General features: G+C 42.9%; 1 protein-coding gene across 1 annotated transcript in view; it reads left to right on the forward strand.

Annotated features, from left to right (window-relative positions):
* The window catches only part of XRN2 (5'-3' exoribonuclease 2), a 94,283-nt gene that overhangs the window by 72,915 nt on the left and 9,091 nt on the right, over window positions 1-12,277 (forward strand). The window contains exons 23-27 of the mRNA XM_056567653.1: window positions 3,553-3,632; window positions 4,981-5,037; window positions 5,132-5,200; window positions 5,292-5,426; window positions 5,554-5,687. Of these exons, the coding sequence (XP_056423628.1) occupies window positions 3,553-3,632; window positions 4,981-5,037; window positions 5,132-5,200; window positions 5,292-5,426; window positions 5,554-5,687 (475 nt within the window). The remainder of the gene's footprint in view (window positions 1-3,552; window positions 3,633-4,980; window positions 5,038-5,131; window positions 5,201-5,291; window positions 5,427-5,553; window positions 5,688-12,277) is intronic.

Genomic DNA, 12,277 nt, shown 5'->3' on the forward strand with positions numbered 1-12,277 from the left:
ATGTTCTTGGATGAAATGCTGAACTTGTTAACATGGAAGAGGTCACTGAATACTTGTACTGCTCTCTAGCAGAAAATATTAGGGGCTCCTCATTCTGTTTTCTCTGGGTTTACAGCCCCCTCAAAACCTAACTTGCAGTAATTTTTTTTAAGTTTATTTTACACACCTGTACATTGGTTTGTCACTCTTGTTAACCCCTTAAGGACCAGACCAATTTTATTTTTGCATTTTAGTTTTTTCCTCCTCGCATTCTAAAAATCATAACTCTTTTTTTTATATTTCCATCCACAGACCCATATGAGGGCTTGTTTTTTGCGTCACCAATTGTACTTTGTAATTACATCACTTATTTTACCATAAAATGTACGGCGCAACAAAACAAATATTTATTTATGTGGGGAAATTGAAAAGAAAACCGCAATTTAGCAAATTTTGGAAGGTTTTGTTTTCACACTGTATACTTTCTGGTAAAAATGACTTGTTTTCTTTCTTCTGTGGGTCATTCTTTATTCTTTGGGTCAATATGATTAAAATGATACCCATGATTATATGCTTTTCTATAATTGTACCGCTTAAAAGAAATCTCAAACCATTTTAACAAAATTACTATGTTGGAAACTGCCCTATTTAGACCACCTATAACGTTATCATTTTTCCGTATATGGGGCGATATGATGGCTCATTTTTTGTGCCATGATCTGTAGTTTTTATCAGTACCACTTTTTATTTTGTTTTACTTTTTATTAATTTTATTTTTAAAAAAAATTCAATAATATGTGACAAAGCAGCAATTTTGGACTTTTTAAAATTTATTTTTATGTTTACACCGTTCACCGTACGGGATAAATAACAATATATTTTAATAGTTCAGACTTTTACGCACGCGGCAATACCAAATATGTGTATTCATTTTTTTTACGCTTTTTTGGGGGGTAAAATGGGAAAAACGGATGTTTTACTTTTTATTGGGGGAGGGGATTTTTCAATTTTTTTTAACTTTATTTTACTTTTTTTTTATTTATTATATATATATATATATATATATATATATATATATATATATATATATATATATATTATAATATAAATTTTTTTTTTTTTTACAATTTTTATGTCCCTATAGGGGACTATTCATAGCAATCAGTTGATTGCTAATACTGTTCAGTGCTATGCATAGGACATAGCACTGCTCAGTATTATCTGCCATCTTCTGCTCGATCTCAGACCAGAGCAGAAGACTCCAGGAGACGGCCGGAGCCAGGTGACGGGGCCTCCGGCCGCCATGCTGGATGATCGGATCGCCATGGCAGCGCTGCGGGCGATCCGATCATCCATTCAAAGTACCGCACTGCTGCAGATGCCGTGATCTCTATTGATCACGGCATCTGAGGGGTTAATGGCGGACATCCGCGCGATCGTGGATGACCGCCATTACCGGCGGGTTCCTGGCTGCTGATAGCAGCCGGCACCTGCCGGGCATGACGCGAGCACCACTCCGGTGCTCGCGATCATGGCGGCGCGTAAATGTATGTCATGGTACGCTAAGTACCACGTCACCATGATGTACATTTACGTCCATTGTCGTTAAGGGGTTAATCTGATTCAACAATTCAACAGGTAATGGTAGACAGTGACAGATCTGGTCTGACGTATTGTTCGGACTTTTCATATGTATTACCAACAACTACATATGACAGATTTTAAAGGGGTACTCCGGCGCTAAGACCTCTTATCCCCTATCCAAAGGATAGGGGATAAGATGCCTGATCGCCGGGGTCCTGCCGCTGGGGACCCCCGTGATCTTTCACGCAGCACCATGTTACCATCAGCCCCCGGAGCATGTTCGATCCGGGTCTGATGACTGCCGATCACGGGGTCAGAGTATTGTGAGGTCACGGCTCCGCCCCGTCAATGCAAGCCTATGGGAAGGGGCGTGACAGCTAGGGGATAAGATGTCTTAGTGCCGGAGTACCCCTTTAACACAAAGCAATTTCCACCCCATCACTTGAAACTTAGATCACTCATTAAGGCAGAAGTCCAAACTGTAAAATGGGCTTAAAGGAGTACTCCAGTGGAAAATATATATAATTTTATTTATTTTTTAAATTAACTGGAACTGTCGGGAGCAGGAGAAAATGCCCATAGCAAACCTCTACTGCTCTGTACAGTTCCTGACATGGACAAAGGTGTCAGCAAAGAGCACTATGGTCACAGAAAAATTCAAAAGAAAATATCTTCCTGTGAAGCATACAGTAGATAATAAGTACTGTAAGAATTAAGATTTTTTTTATTTTTTAATATAAGTAATTTACAAACACATCTGTTTAACTTTCTGGCACCAGTTGATTTACAATTTTTTTTTTTTTTCCCCACTGGAGTACCTCTTTAACTTGTATTGTCCTTTATAACAACAGTTATCACAGGACCTGCTAGAGATCTACCATTACAGCCCAATCTGGTGGTTGCCTACATGAGGTGTATAGTATGAAATGCATTTGTATAAATAAAAGGCATTTTAACGTATTTTGTTGGGCCTGTGGGCTTTTACATTGGTAAGGCTAGGTTTGCTGTTGGAGTCAGAAACAATTTTCCAGTCCCAGAAAAGTGTCCCAATAATTAAATGTTGTGCATTATTGTAGGTTGTCCAGGAATAGAAAAATGTAGCTGATTTCTTCCAGAAACCGTACCACTCTTCTGTTTTGTGCGATATTTCTGCTCGGTTCCATTAAAGTTAATTGATCTAGGTTGTAGTAACATTTACAGCCAAGACAAGTGTGGTACCTTAGCTAGAAGAAAGCATTTTTAGTTTTTGTTTTTAATCCTGTAAAACCCCTTCAAGGAGGACATACCTTCTATCTTGACAGGTCTCTATTTTTTTTTTTTCTCACGGGTTCCACCAAGAATAACTGACTGGAGATTACAGCTGCCACGCCCCCTCCATTCATGTCTATGTGAGGAGGCATGGTGGCTGTATACTAGCAGTCATGCCCCCTCCCATAAACATGAGACCCCAGGAGATCGTGGGGGTCCCAGCGGCCAGACTCCCCGCGATCAGACATTTGTCTAGGGGCAGAGAACCCCCTTTAACACTATTTAATAAAAAGCTTTTTGACCTACACTATTGCATGTCGACAAATGGGGATATGTTATCTGCTGCAGTATTATTGAAAGTTATTGCTCTTAAGTGGGCCTTTTCACCAGACATAATAAACCTGGTGACCACCATTGATCGCTGGAATGAAGGGAAAAGGCTTCATGCTGTGTCCTCTTTGGTTCATAAGGATACATGGTGTATGAGCCATAGACTGTTAAAGAGTCTGTAATTCACTGGAGTCCATACAAATTTGGCTCTGGATAACTATATACACATTTAATTCTGTATATAATCAGTGCTATAATTCTCCATGTTTTCAGGGATGGGGATATTAGAAAGCTGGTAGTTGCCTGTACTCATTAGTCTTGTAGTAAGGGTATATTGTATTATAATATTGTCATTGCACATCTTTTTCAGTTTGAATATAGCCTGATTTTGTGTGTGTCCAATTTCCACAGCCAACTGAAATACCACCGGAGCTCTGTCATGGAATTCAGGGAATGCTGGAAACAGATGATGGAGCAATCCTTCCCAATGAGTAAGAAAAGTACACATTACTTGTGTGATGTGGCTCACTGTGTATCAATTCACGTGTTTATCATTGAGCAATCTAAATAATGCACCAAATGTAGTCATTCCTTAGATGTATGCACAAAACATATGGGCCTCATGGTTTCAAATGGTTAAAAGAAAGGCAGGGTTTCTTATAGCACCCAATATGGGTCACTGCTGACTTTCTTGAATGTTTTTTGTTTTTTTCTTTAGGCAATTTTTTTATTTAAAAACACACTTTGTAAACAATTAGTAAAGGTATTGAGACTTGGATGGGGATTGTCTAGAATTAAGAATCTGCATGTGTTCTTGTTAGTCTTGCAGAATGTTTTTTAGGTTTTTTTTCTGCATCATATGAACTTAGGCAGGAATCTGACTCACAAACGGACTGTTCTGACCATTAGTCTATGGGGCCTATACCTATCCATGTTTGAACACATCGGCATTCAACTTTGACAGGATGCTGACATATACATGTCACACATGGCACAATAGTTAGAAATCTCTCACGGATCAGGTGGGTAGGAGTAGCCTGCAACACATGCAAACATAGTTGACACAGCTAAAAAGGCATTTCTGTCACTACTTTATGCTTCTCTTAAGTAGTCTGTTGGCTTTTAAATCCATATATCCTTTCTGAAATTATTTTACACAGTTTTGTTTAGACTACTCTTAGAACTTTGTAACAGGAGTAATATGTACACCAATGAACAACTCGGTCGAGTCGAGCATGGTTAAAGGGGATATCTGGGGAGCCCAAAACGCTTTCCTTGCTCCTCTGCAGCTCGCTTCTGGACTCATATTGTCACAGACAGACTTTATTCCCCTGGCTTGATGGGTGCAGGCTGAGATGGTGAGTTTGATACTATGTTGTGATTGCCTTGTGCAGGCATGGTCTCTCCCACATGCGTTGATTGCAGTATAGTACCTGTCCCACAGTCACAGCTTGCCCCCTTCCATCCATGGGAGAAGTATTGTGTTGTGACATTAATAGCACAGAAGCAAACTGGGAGCAAAAAAGGTAATTTTTAGCTCCCCAGATAACCCCTGTAAGGGATTATCCATGTAAGGTATAAAGCTTGTGTATCCTTTAGTACCCTCTAGGAAATGTTAGTTAAAAATGGGAGACCAAAAAGGGTACATTTGGGAAGTCCCTATAAGGGTACACAATCGGGTCCCTTTTTGAGACTCCCAACTATTGGCTAGAGCAGACACACTTCAACCAGGCATTTATTTGCTGAACACCATAGGTTGCAGGGTCTCTTTTTTTTTTTTTTTTTTTTTTTTTTTTTTTGTGTGTAGTTTTAACTCATTGTTTTATTTTTTATTTTTAGGGTTGTGGAGTCTCCTGTACCTATGTTAAGAAGTTTAACGCAAAATTATGCCATTAGGTATGTATGTAAAAACCTATCATGTATTGCCATATGAGACTATGCGAAAACCCTGGGCAACCAGTTAATTTTTGTTGTATTTGATCACATTTAGCATCAAGTTTAAAGACCCACAATTCAAAGATAGTTTTGTTTTCAAAGCTGTGGTTTTACCAGGTGCAAAGTAAGTATCTTTCTTGTAAAAGGAATGAAAGTAGATAATGCTGCTTTTTAGGGGAAAACTAATTTTTTTTTTTCTTCACATGGTCTCATAGAAAACCATCCGTTACATTAAAACCAGGTGACTGGGAGAGAACCAATAACAATGGCCGGCCTTGGAGGCCACAGCTAGGTTTCAATTCAAACAGAAAGCCAGCTCACCTGGATCAGTCTGCTTTTAGAACATTGGGGTATGTGACTCCATTATTCAGTTTTAATATTTTTTTTTAAGCAGTTTAATCGAAAATAAAGACATCAGTTAAGCCATTGCATTTTGTTCTGTAAAATGTTGATATATTGACTGTTGTATATCTATAGCCATGTCATGCCCCAAACCAGAGGACCCCCAAGAGGTGGACAGTACAGCAGTGCCCCACCACCAAGTACTTACAATCCTGTAAATGCATACAGAATGCCCAACCATCGCCCGCCAATGCCCAATTTAATGCAACGTAAGTTCACGTTTTTGTTAGTTTTATTCGTTGTGTTGTCAATGCACTTCCTGTGTAATTTCAATAAATTGTATATTGGCACCATATTTAACACATGCCTTGCAACCATTTAATCCCTTAATAACCTGGCTATTTTTGATTTGTGGCTTATCTGTCCTTCCTCCTCACTTTCTAAGACACATATATATTTAAAGGGGTACTCCGATGGTAAACATTTTCTTTTTTTTAAAACAGTTGGTGCCAGAACGTTAAATAGATTTGTATTTAACTTCTAATTAAAAATAAATCTTAATCCTTCCAGTACTCATCAGCTGCTGTATGCTCCAGAGGAAGTTATTTTCATTTTGAATTTCCTTTCTGTCTGACCAGTGCTCTCTGCTGACGACATTGTCCATGTCAGGAACCGTCCAGGGCAGGATAGTTTTGCTATGGGGATTTTTTCCTGCTCCGGACAGTTCCTGACATGGACAGAGGTGTCAGTAGAGAGCACTGTGGTCAAACAGAAAAGAAATTCAAAACAAAAGAACTTCCTGTGGAGCATACAGCAGCTGATGAGTACTGGAAGGATTAAGATTTATTATTATTAGAAGTCACTTACAAATCTAACTTTCTGGCACCAATTGATTTAAAAATAAGTAATTTACAAATCTGTTTATCTTCCTGTCCTCAATTGATTTAAAAAAAAAAAGTGTTTTCCAGTGGAGTACCCCTTTTAATCACTGCCATCGGAGCGATCTCCAATGTCCGTCATTACCAGTAGCGAACCGATGTCATATTCCCCCCACCCGTCCCATGACCTTACATGTATGTCATGGGTCGGAAGGGTTTAATAAAATACACACCACACAAATTTAAAGGTGTAAAATGAAATTGCTCACCTTCACCATCCTTCATAAATTTCCCCCACATTCTGTAAAGGGGTTATCCAGGAAAACTTTTTTTTATATATATCAACTGGCTCCAGAAAGTTAAACAGATTTGTAAATTACTTCTATTAAAAAATCTTAATCCTTTCAGTACTTATGAGCTTCTGAAGTTAAGGTTGTTCTTTTCTGTCTGCTCTCTGATGACACTTGTCTCGGGAAACGCCCAGTTTAGAAGAGGTTTGCTATGGGAATTTGCTTGTAAACTGGGCGTCTCCCGAGACACGTGTCATCAGAGAGGACTTATGATCTTCTGAAGTTAAGGTTGTTCTTTTCTGTCTAAGTGCTCTCTGATGACACGTGTCTCGGGAGACGCCCAGTTTACAAGCAAATTCCCATAGCAAACCTCTTGTAAACTGGGCGTTTCCCGAGACAAGTGTCATCAGAGAGGACTTAGACAGAAAAGAACAACCTTAACTTCAGAAGCTCATAAGTACTGAAAGGATTAAGATTTTTTTAATAGAAGTAATTTACAAATCTGTTTAACTTTCTGGAGCCAGTTGATATATAAAAAAAAAGTTTTTTCCTGGAATACCCCTTTAAGGCTTGCATTTTAAAGACTCAGGTTAGCGTTTGGTGTTTGCAATTTATAATGCTAAGGGAAATAATGGTTAGGGTTTTTTTTCTTTTTTTTTTTTTTTCTTTTTTTGGGCCAAAAGTTTTTGTTCTACTCTGAATAAGGAATATCTCCTATTTTGTTACTTGGGCGTTATGGCACATAGTGTGATGAAATGCCCTTGCAAAATAATAGGTTATACAGTAGGGCTGCAACTAACAATTAATTTTTTCAGGTATTTAGAGCTGAACCAACTAATGGTTTAACAGTCTCTGAGCGGTGGTCCAGGTCCAGTTCACCTGTTACCTTCCTCCGTTTGGGCACCAGGCAGAGCTTTGTGACGTCACCGTGGCTATTTCCCCAAGCCTGCTGGCATTAAGGTCCAGCAGAGAAGCAGCAGAAATGTCTTAAAGCTCCGCCCGGCGACTGGCATGTAGAATAGGGATGAAACAACTGATTACTAATCGATAAAAATAATTTAGTTGCAACCCTAGTATACAGTCTAGGTCCATAATTTAATTTAACATTCCTATCAAGAGGTGGCTATATATTATCTCTACACATACTGACATTCAGTGTACCACTGCTATTTCTGGTTTATGTAGTGTTAAAGATCTAGAACTGTTCTTAGAGGGGTTTTACACTGTTGGTGCAAGCATTATCCCAACAAATTTGTCCGACTGCTGCTTGCTCACTCAGTGTGTCTGCACCCCACCGATCAGACATAATGGCTTATCCTTAGGATGGGTCTTCAATGTAAAATGCCCTACATACCTCTTTAATCACAGTGAAATCCTAAGAGATAACAAAAGTACTCCATGGTGTAGAAATCCTGTTAAAGTGCAGAGTGAAATAGAGTAATGGTAGCTTACCAAATAGAGTTGTGCAAAGCCGGACCTTTTGCAGCTGGTCTATGAAGTTTTTTTAGTCATTTGTCATGTCACCTGTTGGAAGTAATGGGTCAAATTTACTTTTCTAAAAATTAACTATTTTATCACCTAACAATGACATGTCAAATGTTTTGATCCGAACGCTTCGAGCGTGCGGCGGGGACCCCCGCACCCAGCATTCTAAATGAATGCCGGGTGCTGCACAGAGATCGCGGGGATCCCTGTGATCAGACATCTTATCCCCTAACTTTAGATAGGGGCTAAGATGTCTAGAGGCGGAGTACCCCTTTAAGGGGGTCGAGGCAACAGAATTGTGGAAAGTCTTTGTGTGGGACAGAAGTTGCCCTCAAGGGAATAAATACTGTAAAAATTCAACATGGTGTAATAAAATATCTTCAAGCTGTGTTAACCAATCCAGTCAACTGGGTACCCCTAAATATTACATCATACAGGGTCTAGTAGATTGCTTTAGTGATAAAGCATAGCATCTGTTAACCTCTTCAGAAGCCCCGAACTTCTGAGCATGTCTGCATATCTCTGTGTATGATAGGATATCTTAATGGAAATTGCGTTGCTAAGACTGCGGTATTGAATGACAACTAGATTGAAGAATAATGGTGTCTGGGAAGAAAAGGCGCATGAAATGTGTTTCCATATATTTATGGGATCACAGTCTGGTACGCGCTCAGTGACATTACTATGGAGAAGGGCACTACGGTCAATCAAACAGCCACCTCTTTCAAGTGGCCATGGTGGGTGTTCCATTCTGCTTTTCCTTGATTTGACATTGATGTGGCAATTTTCAGCTGATGAATAATTGGCGATATGCTGATAACTTGCAGGAGTCAAGTATGGTCTGCTAGCGCTCTCAGTGAATGGCAGATTTGGTTTATGCAAACCAGAGTGTGTGATTCCTGACTTTCTTGCCGGCACTCGGTAAACTTGTCAGTTAGCTGAGTGTGCGAGTGATTGTGATTAATGCAATCAGTAAACATGAGGTCTCGGCTGTGATTGCGAAGATGATGAGCTAAATACTCTGTCAAGTAGCTGTTTGGAGCCTTTAGTTTATAGTTTGTTGTTATCTGTGCTTTAGCGTCACACATCCCCCTTTATCTCCCTCGACTATTGCTACTTTTTAGAAGTGGCATTTAGTTTCATCAGATACATTCATGGCTTGAGTTCAGCATATGAAATCATCTCCTATAAGAGATTGCTGTTGTAATATGCACTTGTATGAGCGTCTCAACATATAGAGCATTTACAGTCAGGTCAGTAGTGCAAAATAGCATCTGGAAATGGTTAAGGAGTTGTACCATGATGCTGCATTGTGCTGTGCTATTTTTTGTAAGTTAGGTTAACTATAAAATGATTAAGCCTTTCTTTTGTTACCTTTTATTGATCGCTTCAATTGGGGGACACAGGAACCATGGGTATATGCTAGGAGGCTGACACTAGGCAAAAAACAGTCTGCTCCTCCTGGCAGGATATACCCGCCCACTGACTCAGAGCTAATCAGTTTTAGCTCAGTGTCAGTAAGAGGCAGCCCCAGGCCTGGTGCTCTCCAGACCTGGTCCCCTAATTTTAGTTAGGGGCACGGTGCATTAAGTATGGGCCGTTAACCCCTCGTCGCCAACATCCAGCGCCTGGTGGTGTACCCTGGGTCCCCTGCTTGCCCGCTATGCTAGCCTGTCATGACGCAGGTGGCGTTTAGCTGGGCGAAGACTCCTCAGGTGAGTATGTAACCCTTCTCTCCCCTCCCCTTTTCTGTTTTTTTTCTGTGGGGTGTGGATTGTGTTTAAGCCACTTTTATTCTCCAGGGTTAGGGGGGTGGGGGAGATCTTCTGGGTTCAGGCCTGTCTTCCTTAACCACTCATGGTCCTCTGCTGCACTCTGGGCAGTGATCTCTCTAGGGCCTTCCCCTCCTTCCTCACTCAGTTGCTGGCTCCTCACACAGGTTGCCTGCTCCCGCTGCCTCTCCTCAGCCATTTGTACCAGAAGCAGCCTGAGGGAAGGCAGCCGGAGCAGACGTCTGCTCCTCTCTGGACCTGGGACAAGTTGCGGTTTGCTCTGGCTGCCTTCCCTCAGACTGCTTCTCTCGGGAAACAGGAATCTGGGTGAGCTTGCTCCTTGTCTCTCTGGGCTGTTTGACTTGTGCCTCTCATGTCCGACCCTAGACCCGGGTCTTACTATTCCTGTTCAAGCTGCAGAACCAAAATGCCAGGTGGCTCTACTGAGCCCTCCTGTCCTGCCTGTATGGTCTTGTGGCCTAATACTCCCCTGGTTAGGTTGGTTTGCAAGGGCGTGTGGTGTCTTACCCCGTTCTGCTGTGGGTTTCCTCTCTTTCAGACTTGGCCAGGGTCTCCCGGGAGGTGGCTTCTGCCTTGTAGTGGTCCTCACTGCACCAGTCTTCTAGGGAGGCTACTGTGGGTTCGCCTGACCGCCCCACTCTGCAGTCTTCCCGCAGCCGCTCAGGTCGCCTATCATCGGATTCTTCTCCTGACTGCTCGGATGGAGTCCTCCTGCTCCCTCTCCTCCTCCAGGCACCGCCGCGACCGGTATTCAAGAGTCTTTTCCCGGTCTGCCTCACCCTGCTCCCAGTACCCCACGGTGTGCTCGTTCAGTTTCCATGCGGAATTTGACAAGCTGTTTGAAGCATTTTTTCTGGGTGCTTCCATGCTGCTTCCAAGGGGCCAGGAAGCTTTGGACTTTTATTTCCCTTTCCGCAGTACCTGGTCGCCAAATGGACCTCTCCACCTACGGGGGATCTCCATGTGTCGCGATTGTCCAAGTCTACTACCCTGCTGCTGGCTGACACGGCCTCTTTCAAGGATCCCTCTGACAAGCACATAGAAATTTTGGCCAAGATTGCATATGAAGCAGCCGGTCCAGCTTTGTTGTGTCAAAAGCGCTGTCTGTTTCGGCTTCTCAACTATGCCAAGGTATTCCAAGGGCTACCGCTTGGGTTCGGGAGGTAATTTCCCAGGTTCTGTCTTGTCTGTCTCACTCTGTCTGTCTTTCTGTGTCTCTCTCCCTCTCTCTCCCTCTGCTCAAATATGCTGTCGCTGGGGGTCTCCAGATGTGGACCTGTTTCTCCCACTGGAACAGGAAGTTGCCGCGTTTCATTGCCTGGTCCTGGGATCCCCTGGATTTAGCAGTGCACACTTTGGTGGTCTCTTGGTCCCCATTCTCTCTCCCCCCTACCTCTTCCCGCTACTTCCCAGGGTAGTCCAGAAACTAAAGGCAGAGGGCGTTGGATTGGCCTTGTAGCGGCTGGTATGCGGACGTGGTTAGTCTCGTCGTAGACATTCCCTTTAGTTTTCCAGACCACCCCAACCTGCTCACGCAAGGACCCCACTGCCACCCCAATTCCGCTACGTCTGGCGGCATGGTGGTTGAAACTGCGGTTTTGAGGGCTTAGGGTTTCTCTACCCGCGTCATCAGGACAATGCTTCGTGACCAGAAGCCCTCATCCGCTAGGATCTACCACCGTAGCTGGCAGGCCTATTTCCACTGGTATGAGGCCCACTCAGTCTTCCACCTGTTTTTCCTTCTCGAATCTCTTGTCTGCCTTGCAATCTGGTTTGGAGAAGTGCCTTGTGCTGAGCTCCATCAAAGAGCAGGTTTCAGCTCTCTATCCTCTTCCAACACCCCCTTGGGTCCGATCCACATGTCTGAACGTCCCCCCCCCCCCCCCTTTCCTAATTCTTCATCAGGACAAGGTGGTTCTTCAGCCGGTGCCTTCTTTCCAGCCTAAGGTTGTCTCTTCTTTCCACCTGAATTAAGATATTGTGTTGCCTTCCTTCTGCACAGCCCCTTCTCATCCCAGGGAGACTCAGCTGCATAAGCTGGACGTTGTTCGGGCCGTTTGAACTTACCTGTCGCTCACCTCTTCCTTCCGACGTTGTGACTCGCTGTTTGTGCTCTTTGAAGGGCGGCGCAAGAGGCTCTAAGCCTCTAAGGCGACTATCTCCCAGTGGATTTGGTCAGCCATCTCAGAGACCTATCGTAGGGGGGAGGTTCCCCCTTTCCGGGTGTCGGCTCACTCCACTCGTGTGGAGGGGGCCTCTTGGGCGGTCAGCCACAGGGCTTCAGCTTTGCAAGTTTGCAAGTCTGCTACTTGGTCGTCCTTGCACACCTCTAAGTTCTGTTGTGTTCATACCTTCGCGTCTGCTGACTCAGTTCCTCCCCAGGGAATGCTTTAGGACGTCCCATGGTTCCTGT

This window comes from Hyla sarda, chromosome 3, assembly GCF_029499605.1.
Source record: "Hyla sarda isolate aHylSar1 chromosome 3, aHylSar1.hap1, whole genome shotgun sequence".
NCBI classification, from domain to species: Eukaryota; Metazoa; Chordata; class Amphibia; order Anura; family Hylidae; genus Hyla; species Hyla sarda.